At 33.7% G+C, this 24,670-nt stretch overlaps 1 protein-coding gene across 3 annotated transcripts; it reads right to left on the bottom strand.

Moving 5' to 3' along the window:
- Positions 1 to 13,598: 13,598 nt before the first annotated feature.
- On the bottom strand, positions 13,599 to 18,690 carry LOC107920320 (uncharacterized). Of its 3 annotated transcripts, none has more exons than XM_016849978.2 (4): positions 18,541 to 18,683; positions 17,458 to 17,607; positions 16,440 to 17,282; positions 13,599 to 16,257 (listed from the first exon to the last, which is right to left on the bottom strand). In XM_016849978.2, exons 3-4 carry the CDS (start codon positions 17,280 to 17,282, stop codon positions 14,077 to 14,079), a joined length of 3,024 nt encoding a protein of 1,007 aa, XP_016705467.1. In that variant the 5' UTR covers positions 17,458 to 17,607; positions 18,541 to 18,683; the 3' UTR covers positions 13,599 to 14,076. The 3 variants fall into 3 exon arrangements, with proteins under 3 accessions (XP_016705467.1, XP_016705468.1, XP_016705466.1); XM_016849979.2 differs by lacking the exon at positions 17,458 to 17,607 and having other exon boundaries at positions 13,599 to 14,384; positions 14,478 to 16,257; XM_016849977.2 differs by lacking the exon at positions 17,458 to 17,607 and having other exon boundaries at positions 18,541 to 18,690.
- Between the last annotated feature and the right edge of the window lie 5,980 nt (positions 18,691 to 24,670).

Raw genomic sequence — 24,670 nt, 5'->3', positions numbered from 1 at the left:
ACAGAGCAAAAATTGAAGTGATAGAAAAACTTCCACCTCCCTCCAGTGTCAAGGGTGTTAAAATTTTCTTTGGTTATACGGGTTTTTATAGAAGATTCATTAAGAATTTTTCAAAGATATCTAAACCCTTGTGCACTTTGTTGGAGCAAAATATAATTTTTGATTTTCATGAATAGTGTTTGGCAGCCTTTGAAGAGTTAAAGAATAAACTCATAGCAACACCAATTGTAGTAGCTCCGGAATGGATACTACCTTTTGAACTCATGTGTGAGACCAGTAATTATGCTATAGGGAACATGCTGGGGCAAAGGAAAGACAAAATATTGCGGACAATACATTATGCTAGTAAAACATTATCAGAAGCACAACTTAATTATACCACCACAGAAAAGGAGTTATTGGTTGTGGTATTCACATTCAATAAATTTTGTTCGTATCTAGTTGGTATAAAGATCATAGTCTACACAGACCACTTAGCTATTAAGTTTCTAACGAGCAAAAAAGATGCTAAGCTGAGGTTGATTAGGTGGATATTGTTGCTACATGAGTTTGACTTAGAAATTAGATATCAAAAAGGGACTGAAAATCAAGTGGCTGATCACTTGTTAAGGATAAAATCTGGAAGTGAAGGTAGTCATGGTACACTTATTAAAGAAGAATTTCCAGACGAACAGTTGTTAGCTGCCACAACATTACCTTGGTATGCTGACATATTGACCTATATAGTGAGTGGTGTGTTGCCACTCGATCTCAATAGTCAGAGAAGACGAAAATTTCTTCATAATGCCAAGCACTATCATTGGGAATAACCTTTCTTGTTTAAACATTGTGCTGATCAGATAATTAGGAAATGTATTCCTGATGATGAAATACATAGCATTCTCTAGAATTGTCATTCAGCTCCGTAAGGAAGACATTTTGGAGGGATGAGAACTACCGCCAAAGTACTTCAATCAGGATTTTATTGGCCAAGTCTGTTCAAGGATGCTCATGAATTCTATCAGTCATGCGACCGTTGTCACAGAATATGGAATCTATCTAGGAGACACGAAATGTCAGTGCAAAGTATATTGGAGATTGAGTTGTTTGATGTATGGGGAAAAGACTTTATGGGTCCATTTCCACCATCAGTGGGCAAGGTGTACATTCTGTTAGATGTAGAATATGTCTCTAAGTGGGTCAAGGTTGTTGCTCTTCCTACTGATGATACAAGGTTAGTGATGAATTTTTTACACAAGAGCATTTTTACAAGATTTGGTACACCTAGAGCCATTATTAGCGATGTGGGGTCTCATCTTGACTGCAAGTTGGTAGCCAATGTTTTGCATCGATATGGGGTGAAACATACGATTTCCACAACGTATCACCCCAAACAAATGGACAAGCTGAAATTTTTAACAGGGAAATTAAAAAAAATTAGAAGAAGTGGTGAATCCTACTCGTAAGGACTGCTCTACTAGATTGGATAAAGCTTTGTGGGCATATCATATTACATAAAAAACTCCATTGGGGATATCACCTTTTAAGCTTCTCTATGAAAAGTCATGTCACCTTTCTGTGGAACTTGAGCACAAAGCATTTTGGGCTATTAAGAAGCTGAACATAGATTCGGTCGCGGCTGACCACAAAAGGTTGTTAGAATTGAATGAAATAAAGGAGTTCCTGGCACCAAGCATATGAGAATGCTAAGTTGTAAAAGAAAAAGATCAAGCAATGGTATGATAAAAGAATCATGTCGCGACAATTTGAACCAGGACAACAAGTGTTGTTATTTAACTCTAAGCTCAAATTGTTCCTAGGTAAATTAAAGTCTCGCTGGTCTGGTCCTTTTGAAGTAGCCCAAATGTATCCTAATCGAGCTGTTAGTATCAAAGATTTGAAAATGAGTGTCACATTTAAAGCTAATGGGAAACGCTTAAAACACTAATAGGGTGCCCATATGGGTTGAGACAAGCACTCCATTGCTCTCCGAGATGTTTTAGATAACAAGTTTTTTTATCTTTCTTTTCTTTGATTGCATCACTTTAATTTTATTTTTAGTACTTCTTTAATATTGTTTTTATTCCTGTTCTTATTTTTTTGAAAATTTTTTTATGATTTTCGGAGGCAAAAAAAAAAAACTGAGCAGTTACGATACTAAGAGGAGTTTGTCGTAGCATTGCGATGAACTAGGTAGCGGACAACGTAAGGTTGACCAGACAGATAAGTCTAAGGGGAAAGAGATTGTTCTAGTTGGGCCAATTCTGTTATTGGGTGAGCCCATAGAAGGGAAGTTAGACTATTTGGGATTAGGGCACTTCACATTTACCCCTAAAAAATCCTCTTCATTTTCTTCTTTCCTTATCCACGTCACGCAACTTCCCGAGCATGTTTCAATTTTGTTAAACTATCATCACTATCCCTTTATTTTTCTTTTCTCAACAGCTCACGTCTCTTAAAGTTCTCTTAAAGTTTTCATTTTTATCATTTTTTTCTCTTCAAACCTCTCATAACTTTTCTTCCACTACTACAAGATTTCTTCCAATTTTCTCCAATGGCTCGCGTCAAAACTGCTTCCAAAACTATTTAATCATCAAATATTAGTGCTGCTCAGCCAAAGAAATTCTTTAATGCAGCCACAACCACGAGATATAACAATGATATTGCAAAGAGTCATTTCTATTTTGAGTAAGGTTTCTTGTTTAAAGATGAGCCACATATGGGATACAATGAATCTATGTCTTTTATAGTAGAAAAAAAATGGGTGGAACATATTTTATTTGCACCCCGAAGATTTTTTAGGGAAAATTGTTCAAGAGTTTTATGCCTATGTCAACTCACCAGATTCCCCTTTTATCCATGTAAGAGGTACTTCTGTTCCTTTTGATGAAGACCATATTAATGTGTAGTTTGGTCTTGTAGGTATACAGGACAAACACACGCCACTTGCTGAAAGTATTATTGCTGAGGGTTTAAACCAAGTATTGGAGGATTTATGTATTGAGGGAACACGATGGACTGTTTCCAGCCAGGAATGTTATACTGTCGAGAGGGCTTTGTTGAAGCCCAATGGGAAATTTTGGTATCATTTTCTAAGAAGTTGACTTTTATGTCGTCTACGCACAATACTACTGTTTCGAAGGAAAGAATGTTTTTCCTGCACTTCATTATAAGAGGGAGAAAGATTAATGTGGGGAGGATCATTTTTCAAGAAGTACATCGGTGTGCTAAAAAGAATGCGGGCAGCTTAAACTTCTCCTCACTCATTACTGTCCTATGTCGAACTGCCCAAGTCCCTCTCAATGTGAAGAAGGATATCACCCTTAAGAAGGGTAGGCTGACAGAGACCATCTTTTCCAAGATCCAAGGCGCTAATGCTACTAGGGCAACTCAGCACAATCATACCACTACCTCCTCTGCTGTGCATACTCCCACGATAGTACCTCCAGTTTCTCGTAGCTCTTTTGAATAGCAAATAATGCACTCCTTAAAGTAGCTAGAGTAGAGGATGTCCCTTTTTGAAATCCAGCAGTTTCATCTGGCTGAGGAGTTGGAATAGGCCTAGTAGCAACAAGTTGAATATTGGGCTTATGTAAGGAGTATGGATTTGGCTATAAGAAAATCCCTATAAAATAATTTACGAAGCCAATGCCAGAATTTCCTATCTTCCTAGCCACCTTTCTCCCATTTTTTGATGCTTACAATCCATCCACTCAAGTTGTTGCTGAAGCACCCAATCAACCTGCTACAAAGGCACCCACTCAAACTGTTGCTAAAGAGCCCAAGAAGACGACATCCCTAAATGTTGAGAAGGAAGAAGAAGAAAAGGATGATATTGCCACCACCACTAAGGGTAAGGAACCTACTCCACCGTCGCCACCAGCTCCTGTAACTGAACAAGACCGTGGCGTTGAACGTTTGATCGATGAACTCACAAAAAATGACAAAGAATGAGAGGAAACGACCTCCAAAAAGAGGAAGTAGTGTACAAGGCTAGTGCCCAAAAATCCACTCGTCGGGCAGAATGAAGTATCTACATGCTAGTCTAAGCCATCTAAGTGGTGTGTTGAGGACAATGCATCCCTTAGGTTTGGTGGTATGTTGTGCATTTAGGTTGCATTTTATATGTATGATCATTTTAGTATAATTATTTTAGTTTAGTTGAATCTGCTTTGCCATAGCAATATAACTATTACGTACTATTTGCCTATGTGTACAATCTATACTCATGATGTTTGATGATAAGCTTAGATTTTTCTATACACCTAGAACATGTGATAGTGGATTAGGTGAATTTAGCTTAGGATTGGTTGCTTGAAAATTAATTTCTAAAAATGAGATGTTCTATACTTAGTTTTTTTTGAGTTATAGTAAGTATTTTCTAATGAACTTAGGGACTTTTAAAACCAAATTCAGTCATTTTTCCTTGGCATTAATAAATAAAGGGGAGTAGGCACTCCAATGCTTAGAATTTCCGAGTAAGTTAACACCACTTTGTTTGCTCCATCTTGTTGTTGACTAGAAAGGTGTAATTAAGTAAGAGTGTGTAATAGAAAGAAAATAAATTAGGGACACTCCGTTGTAGTAACGAGTTAAGTAGCTAAGGAGGTAGTTGTTTGCTCCATTCATCTTCTACGTCGAAAGCCTTAGCTTCAAGAGTGATTTCTGTTTAAATGTGACATAATTGAGTACTTGGTAATTCGGTGTATACTCCATTGTGATTATCAAGTCAAAGAATTTTGTGACATGCTAAATCCTCCAACATACTAATATATTTAACTTAAAAAAAAGTAAGTTTATACAAGTATGCTTAGTGCAAGAGTGACTTGAGTTTAGGTAACAAGCGAACTGAGTAAGCTAAGAGATATTTGCTATGGCCAGAACAATACACGAAACTAAGAAAAAAAAATTTAGGGAGCAATTTTCTGCATTACCTTTTTTGAATCATACCTTTGAAACTTGAACAGTTTTTTAATGAGAGAAGATGTCTGAGAATTGATGTATATATTGCTCTTCGAATAGATTAACAGTATAAGATGGGGACATGCACTGGCAATGCTACTTCATACATGAATTCATGCATATTTTGCTTAAAGACAAGCAATAACTCAGGTTTGGGGTGTGATAACTCTCGAAAATATTTATATTTTATGCCTTTAGACCTAGCTAATTTCTTGTACTTGGGTACATTTAGTGGAATTTTAGGACATTTTATTAGTATTTTTATCATCTGTATTAGGAGCTTAGACTATGTTTACATGCTAGATATTTTTAATTGCGTGTGAAAGGGTTGTGTTTGGTGGTTTTGCAGGTGTAGGATATGAAGAAAGAAATAAAGGAGTGAAGGTTTACCGGGGCAAAAGGTTGGACAGTTTGCCATCTTGTATGTTGTAGCAACTCATGAAGATGACGGAGTCAACACTCATCGTAGACCAATTTCAGCCCAACTCTACTTGTACCAGAAAAATCTGCCTAAAAAAGAGGAGAACATATAGTAGGCTGTTGGAGATATTCTAGGAAGAAAAAAAGTCTATAAAAAGCTGAATGAGGAAGCCCTAAATGTGGAGATCCAGAGGCTATAATTGAATGTAGCAGCTAAGTAGAGACGAAAAGGGGAGACCGAAGGTAGTCCCTCTCAACCATCACAGGACACTATGCTGCTAGATTGAGGATTGATTTGGCGACAATCATCTTCCTAAGTTCTTCCATTATTTCTTATTCTATTCCTCGTGAATTAATTTGATCAAAATGATGTTGGCTGTTACTTCAAAATTGAATTTTAAATGCTGACCTATGAGCTAAATCCCATAGGGTTGGGATTGCATGATGAAAACTTATATTTTCTTTAATTGATGAATCATATATTTGACTTAATCTGCTGTTTCATTCTATTTTTTTAATTCCTAAATGTATGCGTATATTCTCTAGACATAAATGAATGTGCAGAATACCCATAAAACTAAATCTAATTCTGAAAAGGTTGGATTAGTTGGATCGTAATCGAATGATATGAGAAAGTACTCGACAAATACTTGTAGTAGACTCTAGACATAGAGCAACGTTCATATGGAATTAAGACAAATCAGTATAAGGTACCGTGATAAGGCTTAAAGACAGAGGCGAGGTAACTTGAGACCTTACTTTCAAAAGAAGCAAGTCACTTTAGGTCTCTTCTGAGCAGTAGATTAAGTATGGTTTTGCTGAGGCGTCACTGAAAGTAAGGGCAGATTCTTAGTAATCCTAACCTTCCAAATCACTATCGTAGACCTTCAATCCATTGTCGCAGTATCTTTGCCATAACATTCTTAGTTATTTACCTATTTGCTCACATTTTATTCACACTATTATTCTCTTAATTTCCATTGCATTATTACTCTTGCTTTACCTTAGCATTTTCCAATATTAGTCATTATATATTCCACACTCATCTTTATAATTTTAATTTATCACTGCGTACTTAACTCGGCTTTGCCATAAAATTAATCATTATCATAACTTGACCATTTCTAAACCTAATCCAATCCCTGTGGAGACAATCTCACTTACCACTTTATTACTTGATTCAACATGTATACTTGTACAATTTGCATATCATATTCACATGCGACACCTACTGGCATACACCAGCTCGTCAAACTCAAACTTCTAGGCCCAATGTTGGGATGTTACAATCTCATTAAATTCTTTTGAACTTATAAAATTTACTTCTTGTATCCAGGGTAAATAAAGACTCGAGGATCAAGTGGAGGGACCAAGCCAAACACCGCCAGATACGAATTATGGGTGCAGTAGTTGTTTCATGTATATTGAGGGGCACCCTTAGAGGCCATGCCTCAGGGACTAATATAGTGTAGTTGTAGTAAATACTTGAGTTGGAATTTATAAATCATTATATGTGTTAATAACAACGAATGACTATAAAAGCTTAGTACTAAAAAGAATTTAATCAAATTTCAAAGTTCTAGTATATTTCAAATTTCATTGTGTCGGTAAAGGTTTAGCCCAGACGGGTAACTTGACACCTCTGTATGTGATTAGCTCGGATGAGCCTTTGATGTGAAACATGCATTTATTTTGAGCTCTTTTACGATATTCATTGGGTACTATAAAACATGTGTAATCTGAAATTGGAAATTTAAGAAACAGGAAAAAAATGAAATAATTGACTACTATAATTGGAGTCTCCACCACTGAAAGGTATGGGAATGAATTTGGCATGAAGTGCTATTGAATCATGTTGCATACTCAATATACTGTTTGTGATGAAGTATACGCATTTGCCTTAATGATGTATTGTGTTAGCTGATAGGTAAATTGTGTTTGTGTGTTAAATTATCATATAATTATTATGTGAAGTAAGTTAATTATCAAATTTGTATGAGCTTACTAAGTATTATTAATACTTACATCTAAAATGCTTTAATCTTGTAGATTTTGAACGTTCAAAGTTTGTTGTTTAATATTAATTATCAAATTTGTATGAGCTTACTAAGTATTATTAATACTTACGTCTAAAATGCTTTAATCTTTTAGATTTTGAACGTTCAAAGTTTGTTGATCGGATCGGCAAGAAGTTCACACTATCCGTCCAAAGTTGTGGTAAACTCCTGACTTATTTAAGTCGATTTAAGTGGCATGAATATAGTTGTTTGGTATTTGTAAACAAACTTGTTACACTTTAAAGGTGATTATTTTGAATTTTCATGACGTATGATAATAAAAATGTTCAATTCTGATATGGTTTGCATTTTAAGTTTCGTGGGACCTATCGTAGTATGGGGTATCTGTGGAACAGTCTGTCATTTTTTCATATCCGAAAAAGATATCCTAAATTATATGTCCACCTCACTTTTTGCAACAGTTGTGTCTGTGGAATAATCCGCCTTTTAGCCATATGAAATTCAATGCGTAGTTTATCGATCCGTCGGAGCGATCCACCACCTACTAGTTCGCTTCACGGTCCGTCATGCATGTTAAAAGTATGTGAATGATATATGGATTTCATGTGGTAACCTCCTGTAGCTTAGGCCTGGCAACCGGACTGGGCCAGGGGTGTTCATTTATTCTATCATTTATTTGATCTAATATTTGTATGCTAATATGATTGATATTTGGGCATACGAGTGGTGGTTTACAGTCATCCGACATGTGCCAATAGATCAGGTTACTTGGACTTTCTTTAAGTTTGAGTTTCAATAGAAATATTTCGGTGAACTGTATGCCGAATAGTTATTCATACAATGAACATGTAAATGTGTATATATAATGATCTCGAATAATAAAAGTACAAATTGAAATTATTGTTACTGTCAATAAATAAATAAAAAATAAAAAAATAAAAAAATATCAACTTTCAACCAATTCACATATAAATACATATCCAATCTTATTTTACATTTTATCCAATTTAGTCCCTACTACTTGGGATATGCATATTTTTTGATATCTAGCATCGGATCAAAATTTGATTTCACATATTTTCATTAAAGACCCTATACTTTCTATTCACGGCATAAATTTATTATAGATTTTAAATTTATTTAATTTAGTCCCTAATTTTAAAAACTTATCTAACAACTTAATTTAACTTTACAATTTAGTCCTTATCATGATCTAAGCTTAGTAACTATAACGCCCCAAAATCGGCCCAGAAGTTTTGGCTGAGTTTCGGAGGTCACATTGATCACTGAAGTGATTATAGAAAAAATTTAGTTTAACAAACAGAAAAAAATTTGCAGTATTTAAGTTACGTAAAAACTCTCAGATATAAAACCCGATTATTACAAAAACCTCAGTCCAAATAACGCTTACATGAATTTAACACGAAAGCTCATACCACAGTTTTCAAAATAGTACTTAAACCAATTATTTAAAATGTGTAACTCCAGATGCATATGAATGCAGTCAAGTATCAATAACCCACCCGTCCAGCCAAAACACCTCTTCGTCCCCCAATCACACCCCAAAAAAGTTGTTTAAGCTCATCCAACCAAACACACCACATACGACCTCGAAAGGCTCATCCAACCCTCCACATCATGTATGTGGACTAAGCCACTCAGATAATAATACGTAGCAAGGCTGGCGTATATGCAGTACAATACAATGCGGTAAACCACTGTACAGATATGTTGTAGTTTAAACTGCCAGATTAGATAATAGTACGCAACAAAGCTAACATACATGCGGTATAATGCGGTAAATCATTGTATCGATAAGTTGCAGATAAACTACCAGATCAGATCAGAATCAATCTTCCTTCTCTTCAAAACCAACCCAAAAATTATTTTATGTAAGTGCATGAAAGCTTACAACCTCACAGAAATAATGAACACATCGACAGACAGTCAGACAGAAACAAACATGCACACACTCAGCTAACCGGGTTTAGAATCAGATATCTCTCACAACAGTCACAAATAACATATAAGTCGAAGCCCAGATCAGAGTCTTAACTACTCTCACCAAGGCCTAATCAAGGGTCGGAACACACAGACACATTTCTAGATCAAAAACATACACAAAACTAGAATTGGTGGCTTAAGGCCACATGGTCGTGTGCTCTGGCCGTGTGGAAAAACCTAAGACGTGTAGGGGTCAACACACCCGTGTGGGAGAAGGCACACGACCATGTGGCTGAGGCACACGCTCGTGTGAGCCAGGGACATGGCCGTGTGGACAGGCCGTGTAACTCTCTATCCATTAGTGCTAAAATAGGGTACAGGGCAGACACGGTCGTGTGAGGGTCTCACAAGCTCGTGTGCCCACCAGACTCGGCCATGTGTCCAAAACACACGCCCGTTTGGGATCCTTAAATCCTTAAATTAGTCACACGGCTATGTGGTCAAGCCGTGTGGCACTTAATTACTGAAACCCTAATTTTTAAACGCACAATCTCGTGTGCCCACGGGACATGGCCTTGTGGGGATCGACTAAAATCCCTAAAATAGCCACACTATCGTATGGCCAGGCCGTGTTGCACCAAATTTTGCCCAGAAAACCTAATTCCTAATTGTACATGACTGTGTGAACTGCCCGCGTAGGGGCACACCCCCGTGTGGCCATTCGTGTGGTCACGAAACCACACCGAAAAAGGCTACCGAATGTGCCTTTGTTGCCGAAACGTTCCCCAATCCTTAATTACTCAGAAATATATCAAAATCACACCCAATTCTAAGTTATTCTACGACAATCGCCCCTTTCAAATGGTCGATTCCACAAGCACAAAACGATTTCCAATTTCACAGAAACAAACCACAATTCGTTAACGAAAGATTAAAAGGTTCGAAACCCACACCTAATTTGGGATCAATGATGTCTAGACGCCGACTCGATGACAAAGGAGTGAAGCTCTCCGAAATCCGCAACCCAAATCGTTTCCCAGCAGAAGAAAAATAAAAAGAAAAAGAAAAGCAAACCAAGGAGAGGGAGAGGGAGAACGTGAAAAAAAAAGAAAAAAAAGTAGTAACAAAATAAAAAAACTAATAATTCTTTGTAAACTTAAAACAAGTCTACTATTTAACAAAATAAAAATATTTCTCCAAAATGCACCCACAAGGATTCGAACATGTGACTTAGAGATACACTAACACACAACTAACCACCAAACCAGCAGGCCCATTCTTACATCAAAACTCGCAACTAAACACAGTAGCTCCACCTACTCACTGACCCTAACCACAAAGCTCAAAACTTCTAACCCCAAAATCTTGAGTGTTACAATAACTATCAAATTTAAGCCTAATTCATCAATTTCTCTTTAATGGAAACTTGCTAAAACCTTAAAAATTGACCAAATTGAAACATGGGCTAGCTAAATCAAGCTCTCATGATCATAAATTTATAAAAAAAAAATATAGCTTAAAGACTTACTTGATTTTAATGGTTGAATGCAAGCTATCAACCATGGAAGTTTTCTTTGCTTTCTTCTAATGTGGACGACAAAGGAAGATGATAAGTATTCATCTTTCCTCCACTAACTATGTATATATATTATGAATATTAATTTACTTAATTTAATTAAGCGTAATTAGTTAACTATTAACACATATATTAGTTTAATTAAATTATATTTTGTAATTAATGGAATCATCATCACATCCCACTTTATATATGAAAAACATTGATATAATAAACATTTAAGCCCTTTGGATAATTTCTATTTAGGTCCCCAAACATTTCCTAAATTAAAATTAAAAAGAGATTGGACTTTTACAATTTAATCTCTAAGCTTTAATTAACTAATTTCTCGATTAAATTACTTAACTGAATTTCAATATATTTTCATACTAAATTCTTCAATCTTTCTTTTTCATCCATACAAACTTGTTTGATGAAAATGAAGTTTTGAAACTGCATTTTTCGATACACTGAAATTTGGATCATTAAAGAATAGTATTTGCTTGTTCCACTAAAGGCAAGAGAAAGCAAGCTAAGGGAAACAAGGCTAAGTCCTTTGGTCTACCAAAAATGGGTAGGAAGAAGAATAGGAAGACTAAAGACTTGTCTTAGTCTAAAATTTTCTTTTACAGTAAGAAAGGGCACCCCAAGGTTATCTGCAAAGAGTAGAAGGACTATCTAGCATAGATGGTAAATGTATGGAAATGTTAGTGCTTAAAACTTTTTTGGTGAAAGATTTAGTAGACCACTTGGTCATTAATTTTGGAGATACTAATCATATATTTGTTTCTTTACAGAGGGATGACTTCAGTGTCACAACACCCAACTTCGAGCCAACAGAAGTCTTATTCGATGTTTAGTGTTGCGACATTCATACCTAGTGTCGAGACACCAGTTCGACGAAGCCCAAAATTCCTACAAGGGTGTTTTTGTCCGGACAACCTTAATTAACTTGTTATTCAACCCTTACTGGACCTAATTAGGTCATAATACATGTAATCTATTTATAGTTGCTCAAGATAGGAGATTAGGGAGCTTTCCATACAGTTTTTCCATACTTTTGATTTAGTTTGCAGTTTTAGTTTAGTTTTATTATGTTCGCTTAATCGAAAGATTTTATTTCGAAGTTAGACAATTGTGAGTGAAGATTGTTCCGAGACCGCGCTGTTTCATCAATAAATTCATGAGCATTTTCTTTTCCTTATTCTTCTATTTATAGTTCTTTCATTAATTTTATTAATTGAGTGTTTGTATAAATATTGGAATTTATTTTGTGCTTCATAATTATCTCGCATGATTTGGTTGTTTCGTTAATTAATTGATGGAGTAAATAATTATTTAAAATTAAGTATTTATTCAAGAAAACAGAGTATATTAGGATTGATGACACTAGTAGAATATCTAGACAGGTGAGACCGAAAAGGTATCTGTTTGCCTAGGTGAGACCAAAAGGGTATCTTAAGTGGTAATCCTTAGTGAAGATGAGATCGAAAAGGTATTCTTAACTAAGGATGGTAAATACTTAAATTAAGCCGAAAGGGTATCTTAAGTAGTAATCCTTAGTGAAGATAAGACCGAAAAGGTATTCTTAACTAAGGATGGTAAATACTTAAATTAAGGGTAATTATCGACTTAGTTAATAATTAGGGTTTCAATTGATTCTAGTCTAAGGAGCTCGCATAGTCGAAATTAGGAATAGGAAAATTTGATAACTTAACCTAAGGTAGTTGTTAGTTTAATTTAATTGATTTTATTTTTAGATTTCGCACTACTAATTCTTGACTTGATTAGAGTAGTATTTATTTTCAATAATTAATTTAATAGTAATTTTGTCCAATTTGCAATCCCTTGGGTACAATCCTTAAAATACTTACCAAGTGTTTCGTTGTAAATTAATTATATTACAATTTAACTTATTCGCTTGCAGAAACCACACTTAATTCTTATCTTTTATTTTTGCAGTAATTTACACTCCCGACATTCGCACATCGGGAGACAGTCACTAGGTAATGGTATCGATACTTGATCTAAAATTTTGAAAACTTTGCAAATTAGTCCTATTTCATGCTTGGGCCAACAAAAGAGCTTTCGTAAGCTCAATTGAGACTCGAAAAAGATTGTATATCATGATGTTAACGTATTTATGTTATGATTGGATGTTTAAATGATTTGTTTGCTAAATATGACAATAATTGCTCTGACAACGAATGTGACATCCTGTAGCTCGAACCTGAAGATCGGTTGGGCAAGAGGTGTAACAAAAACTGTATTTTTGTACAGCAAAAAAGTTAAAATTTTGAAAATCGAGCCAGTTTCGAATGTAGGCTACTTCAAATGTAGCCTCGAACAAATTCGAATCAAACACAGAATCAATATTATTTACCTTACTTTAAGTAGAAAAATAAATCTCTTCAATAAAAACAGACAGAATTGTTAGTACGAAAAGGAAAAAAATCATTTTTAATTTATCTAAATCTTAAACCAATAGGATGTCAGGGTCACTTTATAAGAATAATTTACATAATCAACTGAATTAAATTAGAATTAAAAAAATTTGTGCATTATGATTATTGATTCAAGTAAAACATGCACATTCATATTGATCAGTGCTAATTCAAGCATAAAGCTGTTGGAAAGCTAAACACTAGAAAGAAACTTTGATCAACCACATACAAATCATATTGACCGGTGTTAATTCTAGTTGCAGGAAGCTAATAAACTAAAATAAACCATGATTTTGATTAAAGATGCACACTTGAAACAGCTTTGATAATTCATGAGGGGAGGAGAAAAATACCATGAAATGCTACATTCACAAGCTGTTAAAGGAGTCTTCAATGATGTAAATGGGTAGTGCATGAGATGAACAGAAGTTTCAGAAAATCTTCCCCAACTTGTACTGGTGCATGCTTTGTTTAGTGTTACCTCCTCCTTGACTCTTATCGGTTTACCAATGCAACCGAATGTCTAGAAATGGCTTCTAATGATAATAATAAAACAAAATCTGATGTTTCAGTGTTCAGAGGGAGAGACATGGAAGAATAAAGGAAATTGGATCACTGGTCAACCCCTCCTATATCAACGATGTTTGAGGCATCCATCAGAGATGGACTGGAAGAATATCCATAAATGAATACATCAGTTTGTCGTTGATAAGAGCTTCATGTGATGTTGTCCAACCATGAAGACTGCAAAATACTAGCGAGCCACTTGAGGAGGTTGGGTCATAACATCTTTAGAACAGATAAATGCACCATCTTGGTCTTTTCCTTCCTTTGCATCTGCAGTTTTAACAGTAAGATTCACATGCTTTGATGTTGGTTTGACTCTACTACGTGCCTTTCGGGAAGGACTTGAAAATTGGATTGCTTGTGCTTGCACGTCTCTCACTTTTGGCATCTTCTTCACGTTGAAGAACCCACTCTCAAGAGATTCCAACACTCTAGTGGTCAATGGTCTGCTTCTTTTGCTTTGCCTCCGGGGATTCACAACAGCTTGCTGCTCTTCTGCACAAACATTAGTAGTAGTTTTCAACAAATCAGCATAATTATTCACAATGATGATCTGGCCACCATCAGCTTCCAAGGTTCCTGGCTCACCATTCCGAGCGTCAGGTGGAAATGGAGGTTGGTTTGAACCAATTGATGACAAGGATGGAAGCTTCTCATTACTCCCCTGAGAAGTCGCTGTGAATTCTGGATTCCCTTTAGCTGAAGAGCTAAGAAACGGTACTTTCTCCTGAAAATGACTCACGTGGAGAACATTATTGCTGCCTTCATCTTGAGAATCTAAGGCACGACATACCCCTGTTTGTTCACTAATTCCAGCAGAAAACTGCTCAGTAGGGTTTCTTTCCTCTGTCTTAGTACAAGCATTTAGTCTCTGTCTCTTTATGGGAGAAACTAAATTAATTGGATTGCTACAGATATTCTCAGCAAGATCAGTTCCCTCCATCTTAACACAAGCTGCTAATCTTTGCCGTTTCATTGGAGAAGCTAAATTAATTGATATAGCAGCTAAATTCTCGGAAAGGCAGCTTGCCTCTTTATTAGTACAAGAAGTTAATTTCCTTCGTTTTTCCGAGGGAACCAAACTAATAGAAGGAACTGATTTAGCTCTTCGACTGAAGTGGTGCTTTATTATCCTCTTTGACCTGGCATCTTCTGATGTATCGGTCTTCTTGTCTTGGTGAATCAACAAACTCTGGTCTGCATGGCACGAGTTCTTCAGATTTTGATTTGAAATGTCATTTCCATATTTACCTTCACCTTTCATTACATTAGCAGCAGCAACTGGCTTACTACTAGGTTTTTTATCAGCAGCAATTGGACCATGATTTGATAGTCTGTCAGCATTTTTTCGCTCACCCTCATCCAAAGAACCATCACTTGATTTTTCTTCATTTCCTCCCGAAAAATTATTAATTTTAGAAGAAATTTCAAACTGAACTGGTAAATATCTGAGTTCTCTCACCCCAGATGATTTCCCTCCATGGAGCAAACTGGTATCCACAATGGTAAATTTAATGTGGTGTGCAGTAGAGCTAGTGATTATGCCCTCACAATGGTGAGCATTAGTACCACACTTGTCACCTTTTGAGAGCATATGATTAGCATTTACCTGCCGTGAGTCTTGAGTATCCTTGTGAATTGGTTTTGAAGTAAACATCAAATCAATTGGTGAATATCTCAATTCTCTCATCTTGGATGCTTTTCCTCCATGGACCAAACTGGAATCAACAACTGTGAACTTCATATGATTTGAACTGTAAATAGAGACTCGGGGCTTGAGATAATGAGGCTTATGATAGGCAGGATCATCTTGATCCGATAACTCCCCTGGAATGCACACATTTTCTTCATTGCATCTGCTCATACAATTTCCTTCAGAATCAAGCTCGATAAGTGTTGGTTCAGATGCAACTTTGCTCAAAACATCACTAACAGAATCAAAGTAGTGATTCCCTTTAACAAGTTTTCTTCTCGAGAACTTCTTCACTCCAGGCATAAGGAAAACTAGATAATGTTTGGAACCAACAGAGCATTGATTCTTAGGTTGCTCAGAGTGCCACCCTCGTGCAAGCAAACGTGGCCAAACAGCTTCCCAAAAGATATCATTGCATCGAGCTTTGCTCAGTCGAAAGCCTCCAGTTAAATATCTGATGATGTCTCCAGATGTAAGAGATGAGCAAGCCTTCCCAGATGGAATTTCAGCAGAAACTTGAGTTGTCCTTGGAGGTTCCATGGCCAGGCCTGTAAGGTCTGTCTTCCCTTTACCGATACCTACAGCTTCTACAAGTGCAGATATGCCAACACTAGTCTTCAAGTGGCAAATATAATTTTCAAGCGAAGTTTTACCTTCCAAAAATGACTTAGATACCTGCCAATAGACGATGAGTTAGAGAAGCTTATATTCCTAGTAAAACATATTGAAAAGCTAACATAGGAAAAACAATGTCCCACATAAATAAACAGCAAAACACATTAAGCGCCACATATAAATAAAAGATTGTTTTGTAATTCACTTGTGAGCTTCTCCTCCAAGCGATAAATCAGGTTTACCTCAAGCAAATTACTTTGTGATTCATCTGGGACATGGGTAAGCAAACGAGACAGTAATTCCTGTTGTCTCCAACCAGTAAAGATTTTCCGTCCATATACATTTTTTCGACGACTTCTCTTTTGGCCATCTGACCATCTGCGATATCCGTCAGACCCATAAAATGCCCCATAGTAAAATGACAATATATCCCCCATGCCCTTGTTCTCGATGAACCGTTTTATTTGCGCAAAATCCTTCCCAAATATATATAAACCAAGAAGAAAACCATCCATGTCTGCATTACTCCAGGAATCACCTGCTGCACCAGGAACTAGACAAGAGCTTTTACCTTCTAACAGTCGAAGCTTGTTAGTTTTACTTGTCATTCCACATTCAAGGTTGTCCGAATTTGGTTCTTTTTTATTGTCCAACCTAGCACTGGACTCTTCAGCACTTGGTTCAGAATTTTCCTTCGTCTTGGAATTCTGGCCCTCTCTGCACTTCCGAGATTTAACCGGCTCGTCCACCTTAGTTCCACGATAAGGCTTACTTAAACCACCTTTGTCTTCATCCTCGAAACTGATATCTTCATGTGTCCACATGACAGGGAGAGGTAAGCCTAATAAAAAGGAATGGGCAAGATAGGGAATGCCTTCTGAGTCAACAGGGTCCATCAAAAGCCAAAGATGCTCTGTTCCTGTTATCATGGGAGGAATTTCCACCTGGTATTTGTTTCCAACTCTTGGACTTAATTGTGGATCCCCAAATATATCAATTACATCAGGAGAATCAGGGGGAAGCAACAGCTTGGGAGATGTTTCTTCAGGGAGGTTGCAGCTAGGGTCCAACTTAACGGTTTCCATCTGCGAAAAGAATACTAGTTAGGAAATAAGGGTGAAACATACTTGATAGAAAACAGCTAAAAATATGACATGGGAAAATATTCCATGAACATATTATGTGCTCAAGTACACTCGTTACAGATTACAAGCCAGTGAGAAATTTAAACTGTGAGACACAGAAAATGGCAACACAGACCAGTATTCAGGTTGCAAAACGAATGAATGCCTGTCGAAGAAAGTTAAATTAGTGAATTTAATCAAAGCATTAAAGGATGGTCATCCAAGAGACATTATTTGAGAAACAGTTCAAACAAAGGGATTCATAGCTGATGAATCATTTTGCACTCTGCCAACAACAAAGAAAAAGGAAATCGTTAGGGATTCAAGCAGCTTAAAGATTTTATCTTGGAGGAAACGCTCAACATAGTACAGCAAAGATCATGCTCAAAGAGAAACAGCCAATCCAAATACCATTAATTATACACTATAGAAAGAGAAATCCCATTCTTTTCCTCCATTCCTATATTGCAACATGCATTAATCAATCACCAAACCAAATGCAGATATAGGGAAACACAAACAAAAACCTGAAGAATCCCACATTAGAGAAACACATAAAAACTGTTGATAACATCAAAGAACAACAGCTAATAACAGGATCAACAACCCCAGATCTTCTTTTTATACAAAAAGATCACCATTCAGAGCAGATTCAGAAACAGGAAAGCAACTAAAACAACAAGTCATACCAAAGAAAACATTTACATAGTGAAAAAGAAAATCTGAACTAACATAAAAGATCACAGTAAAAAAAAAAACACGATAACATCCAAGGTAAATACAAGAACCCAACAATCATAAGTAAAATTCTGATATGACCCTATATCTAAAAACATTAACTTGTTGACAAAACAGGTAGTTAAAGGAACAAATAACAAGAACAACGGAAAAAAGAAACGAAATTTAAGAACCAAAAAGAGAGAGTAAACGAGAAAAAGGAAGGGAGATTTAAAATGATAAACTTAACCTTCCCCAGGGAAGAAGAAAAGTTCTGAAACGTTAAAATTAAATGTGAAATAAGGAAGCTAAGGAAATGGGTAGTTATGTTTTGCATTGATTCGTAGCTATTTCCAATCAAAACATTTATATCCATCGAAAAATAACACCAACATAAACAGGAAAACTAAACAAAAAGAAGCAGCACTTGGTCTTTGAGTTTTGACACTAAAATCTCAAGAACTGCATATATAAAGAGTGATTGAAGAGTGGAAGATGATACCTGGGTCAAAGAGATATTAGGCTTTGTTTTGTTTCACATGGAGTGGAGAAAAGAGAAGAAATCCAGAGAGTATTTGTTTGTATAGTGTGCGTTGGTATATATAAAGGAGAGAGGGTGAACGAGGTAAAGAAAAGTGTTCTTTGTCCTTGCAAAGCTTTTATTAGCAGTGAAAATATACATACATATATATAATAAATAAATTGTATTTAAAAAAAAGTAAAGGCATAATAACTTTTTTAACCTTCCAACTTTATAAAAAATTTATTTTAGCCCTATATTTAATTTTTCATCTCTTTGAACCATTAAACCTATATTTCTTATCAAATTACCTTAAAATGGACTAACTTTTCTAATGTGACATACATATGGATTGTCATGTAGATGAGATATTAGCATTTAATTAATTTTTTAAATTTTAAAAAATTATATTTTTTATTTTTTATTTTTTAAAATTTTAAAAAATTAATTAAATGTTAACATGTCATCACATGGTAATTCACGTGTATGCCAATCAGCAAAATTGATAAACGTTAATTTTTCATCTATTTTGGGTGGTTTGACAAAAAAGCACAAGTTTAAGGGTTAAAAAGATAAGAAAATTAAATGAAAGGTTAAAATCACTTTTTTTTTATAAAGTTAGAGGGCCAAATAAATTATTATACAAAAAATAAATAAATAAAATATAAATTTTAAGTTATTTTCTAGAAAAGTGGGTTGAATTTATTTTTTTCCTAATAATTCGATATTATGATGTTTTATAAATGTATCCTATTTAAATTTGGATTTAACTCAATTAATTTATATAAACAAATAGGCGTTATTCAAATTTTAAGAACTTAAAATTTTCCAAACACAAAAAAGAAATATAGTTAAATAGTTTTGGAGAAGAAATAATGGTTTATTTGATCTTTCAATTAAAAAAATATTTTTGGTTTCATTTAAATTTTTCTCTTTTAACATTTAAACTTATGTGAATTGTTACATGAATGTCACATTAGTAATTAATTAATTTTCTAAAATTAAAAAATTAATAAAAAATATTTTTTTAATATTTTTAAATTTTAAAAATTAATTAATTGTTAACGTGGCACACACGTGAATGTCATGTCAACAAAGTTAGCAACCGTTAATTTTTTCTTCCATTTTTGAGATGATTTGACAAACAATATAAGTTCAATAATTTAAAAAGGCAAAAAATCGAATGGAATATTAAAATAATTTTTTTATACAAAATTAAAAGATCAAATAAATTATTATGTGGAATGAATAAAAATAAGAGAGGTTATTAAGAAGTAGGTGTATATATTCTCAAACTTCTAATTGATTAGGCTATTCCTATAGAAATTTGAGCTTTTAACATAACTTAACTACTTAAATTAATGTAATTAATGGAGCTAACTAAATTATAAAAATTGTTTTTATTCAATATATTGTATAAATTAAAAAAAATGTTATTTAAATTTTAATCTAAAACTCAACCCAATCGGTAAAATCACAAATTTAGGAATATATTTCAAAATTCTCACATATCTCATTTATTAAATTTGTATACACGTGTATAAAAAATCGTATATACATGCACATGTTTATTATATTTATTAAAATATTTTTTATAGTATTTTTTAAAATTTATATCGTGAAAAATAATATGTTTCAAAAATAAATCATCATTGTTGAAATCATAAAATAATATTAAAGCCACCATGTGTAGAAGTTTCCTAAAAAAGCATATGTACATTGTAATATTTCTCAAAACTAAATTAGTAATATTTTTAAGTCAAGTTCATTGCTATATTTGAAAAACATCCAAAATTGATATTATCAAGGTTTGTGAAATTGACTCTAATGCTTTTTTTTAGCTAAAAATACAGAATATACCACAATTTTTTTAAAATTATTTTCAAAATTCAAGTTGTAAAAACAAATTATTTTCTAAAATTTGTCTTCTCTTATAATAAAGCTATGTCAAGAAATAAAAGAGGTGCCAACAACCTCTTGATCTAGTGACAAGAACATTAAATTGTAGGGATGAGGGTTTGGGTTTGATCCCAAGTAACCCTGTTTCTCTCCTCCAATTATTAAAAAAAAAAAGAAAACAAGAAAAACAAAAGGAAGAGGTAAAGAAAACAGAGAACTAACCATTTTACTTGATGTTTCTATTTTTTCTATGTATTAAATATTTCTATATAGATATTACGATAGGAATTTTGGAATGTTTAAAAACAAATTTCCCTTATTTTCTCTAACTTTATCTCTTTATATCATTTTTATCTACTTTTATATAATTTTTTATTTTTAAAATTTCTTAAATTTTTAAAAAGAATTTCAATTTTTTATCATTTTATATAGAATAAAGGTTAAATTGACAAAAAGTATAAAAGTTGAGTATTATAATTGTTATTATACCAACTAAAAAAGTACTACTGTTAACCACCTAACAGTCGGATGACAAAAAAATTTTGAAACACAAAATAAAAACTTACGTATGGTTTAGTGACTAATGATATAATTTATTGATAGGGATACTTACTGAATTAAAAAAACTCTACCAAAAGCATATCAAATAATTATTTTATATTTTATAAATAAAATTAAATAAAAATTTAATTAGATATAACCTCAAAGTTACTTTATTTAATATAAATATTTTCTTGTTGATTATCCTTTTCCAATGAAAAATAATTTCAATTGCATTTTTTAAAAAAGTTAACGATATAGGCATTTGGGTATTGAAATTGTGGTAACGACCATTAACTCGATTCCACGACCTTTTGTGCGTACGAAAGAATAAAGTTGGTTCTATGGGGAAATTAACAATATTAATAAATTCTTCTAAAAAGAATAATATTAATAAATAATATCAAATAAATTTGACTTCCCCTTCCAAAATTCAGCCATCAAATGGATGGATCGTCTTTAGCGATGTTGCTTATCTTAAAGTGACCAAATGAATCAAACTTCATATATTATTTTTAATTTTTTAAAAATTTTATATTTTTAAATTAATATTTAATATTTTTATATTTTTATTTATTAAATTTTATATTTAAACATTTTAATATTTTTTTTAATATTTACATTATAATATTATATATTATTATACATTTATTTTTTGTACACTATAAATTACATAATATTAAGGTTTTCAGAATTGGACTGGTCAAGTTACTGATTTGACAGTTCGATTGGTTTGTACAGTTTGATTAAATAATTAATTAAAAATTCATAAAAAAAATTAGTTCAACTGGTTTTTAGCCCGATTCAACCGATTTGGTGATCAACTAGTATGATGCCTCTCTTTGGATCGGTATTTGACCGGCTGGTCTGGTTCAAATAACCATCCATGATATAATATATTACAACTTAGAAAATAGGTCAAGCCAAACTCGGGTTTTGAATGTTCAAGCTTAAGCTCGACCCATATTTTGAGCTTATTTTTTTGCCCAAACCTATTTTTCGAGCCTAATATTTTTGTCCATACCCTTCAAAATTCTAGATAAATTGTTGAACTTAAACAGATAACTCGACCCATAAATAGCTCTAACCAACAAAAATTCTAAAGAAAAAATGAGTCAGAGTCAACTCAAACTAGACAACCAGTATGAAGCAACTTGTTAAGCTCGAGATTTAGCCTTGAAATATCTTATTAATATGCACAAGTTTGATTCTCACACTTTGCGTTGGGTTGATTGTTTATTTGTGCTAATTTATGAAGTAAAATTTGAAGGCTAAAATATACTCTAATCCTATTTTTATTTTTAAGAAATTTAGACCTATCACGCCCGAAAATATAGGAGGTTAATTGTATTAGATAGACAAAAAAATGAATAGGACTAATGGTTAAACATGCTTGTTCCCCTTTGCTTACCTAAGTTTAAGTCCCCTCCTTCCTTTTTAATTTTTAGATTTCAGCAAACACAAAATATATACTATTTAGATTAAAAACTACACAAGAAATGAGTAATAGCCTAAATAGTTAAGAGCTAGCCTTCCGGCCATGTGTGTCTAAGTTCCATTTATGCCCTTCCTTTCCATTTTTTTTTTTGAAATTCGACCAACTTTAAGGAAATTACAAGTGATATCCCTAGCGTTTACAAACCCTAGGAATTGACCCAATTCTTCTCCAATTAGAATTCATAACTTGCCCTTTTCCCAAAATTCTAATAGAATTAAAATTCCACCTTGCTTTTCTTTTCAAATCCTAATAGAATTTGTTCTCCATTCTTTATTTATTCTCTTTTTTATTTTATTTCTCTTTTCTTGACACCATATTTTCATCCTAATTGTTGATAAATGTTTTGCTTTCCCGAATCAAATAATTCTCCATTCAATTGTCTTTTCTATCGGGTTTGAAATTGCTATTGATAGCATCCCTATTCTTGCTAAGAATCGGTAAGTACATCTCATTTTCGATATTTAGATCCCAAATTTTTGTAATATTATTATCCAACGTAAATCTTTCGATCGATTTAAACAATATTTTTCGGTTCTTGACAAATCTTTCGACAATCTTGAAACCAACCATTAATTAGTGTACAGATTATCTGAAGGACTTGATTTAGGTGAATCAAATCAGAATCGGGTGTAAGGAACATTGATCAGACTCTCGGTGAAAGGTGTGTGTCTTTTCTCAAGCGAATCAATGGTGAACGTGTGTAGAAATAGGGACAAACGGTCTCCCACACAAGCGTGTAGACCACATGGCCCTTCACACGGCCATGTGCCTTGGAAACCCTAGGTTAGTTCGTGAACCACATGCCCAAGCCCCTTTCACACGACTGTGTCTCCCATGTGTTAATTTTTATATTTTTCACACAGCCTATAGCCTCTCACACGGTCGTGTGTTCCCTATTTTACAGTTTTTCCCGTAAATTTATGATATGTTCATTTTAGTCTTTATATATGCCATGAATTGTTTTTAAAGTTTTATTTTCTCAATTGAGTCCCTAATATTATGCTATTGAGGAATTTGTGATTTAATGATTAAAGTGTTATGACTATACTGTATGTGAAACATATATTATATGCTACTGTCATTATGGCACAGATAAACTGTTAGTGTTAATATTGTCACCACCCTATCGAATACCTATTAAAGCATGTTAATTGCTGATGAACTGAATACATGTTAAGCATGATTATTGCTAGTGTTGATTTATTCTATTATAAAACATGCCATATTGCATTGCATGGGGTGAGATGATATGTACGGAGAAAGAGTGGCAATTTATTAATCTTCAAATAGTGTGGTTCATACATGAACCACATGACAATTTGTTTAATCTACAAGTATGTTGTGCACCAACAACAAGTGGTTGTAACTGCAAATATGTGGTTCGATCACGAACCAAGTGGCAGCTAGTCTACAAATGTTTTTATCTAAAAATACTAGTGATTTGCCCATAATTTTTACAAACCTAGTGACAATTTTTATCTACAATTATGTTGTGTAAACACAACTAGTGGCAGTTTATCTGCAAATCGGCTGTGGTTAATTCACAACCCGAAGTTAAAAGGCTGGATGAGTTCTAGGGAACTCATAGTGTGGTGTGTAGCTGTGGGGCATGACCTTTTCTGATAAACTTAAATTGCATTGTCATGCATAAATATGTGCATATAAAATTGTGAATTCTAAAATATTATAGTGATTTGTTATTATGATAAACCATTACTGTGAAATTGTGAATTGCTATACAAATGTGTTTACCTTAAGAATTGTTATCTTGTATGCTATGTTTACTGTCTCATGCTGATTTTTCTTGTGATTGGACGCACATTGAGGTTCTTAAGCTCACCTCCTTATTTTTTATTTTTATAGACAACCCACCAAGTTAGGATACAAACGCAACATTCAAAGGGCTTGAAACCGTTTTTATTATATAAAAGTATTTTAGACTTAGTTTTATAATTATTATTATTCTAGAATTGTATTTCTTTGTTTAAACTATGGTATGAGACTTAAGATTAGGGTTTATTTAGCATGCATGATATTTGATTCGAATTTAGGATATTGAACATGGATTAAAAATTAAATATGCACAAAATAATTTTGATTTTTCTTAATTAAAACTAAGTTGAATATCACTTTTCCGCTGCTAGATTATAAATAAATTTTAGAAGAATAAATAAA

This window comes from Gossypium hirsutum, chromosome D13 (assembly GCF_007990345.1).
Source record: "Gossypium hirsutum isolate 1008001.06 chromosome D13, Gossypium_hirsutum_v2.1, whole genome shotgun sequence".
In the NCBI taxonomy this organism is placed as follows: Eukaryota; Viridiplantae; Streptophyta; class Magnoliopsida; order Malvales; family Malvaceae; genus Gossypium; species Gossypium hirsutum.
The sequence above is the reverse complement of the archived record's forward strand: the minus strand, read 5'-3'. Positions and strand labels throughout refer to the sequence as shown.

Coding starts and splice junctions, on each gene's coding strand:
- LOC107920320 (XM_016849977.2), bottom strand. CDS start 17,282: ATGGAAACCGTTAAGTTGGACCCTAGCTGCAACCTCCCTGAAGAAACA. Junction 16,258..16,439: donor CACAAAGTAATTTGCTTGAG/GTAAACCTGATT, acceptor GTCTATTGGCAG/GTATCTAAGTCATTTTTGGA.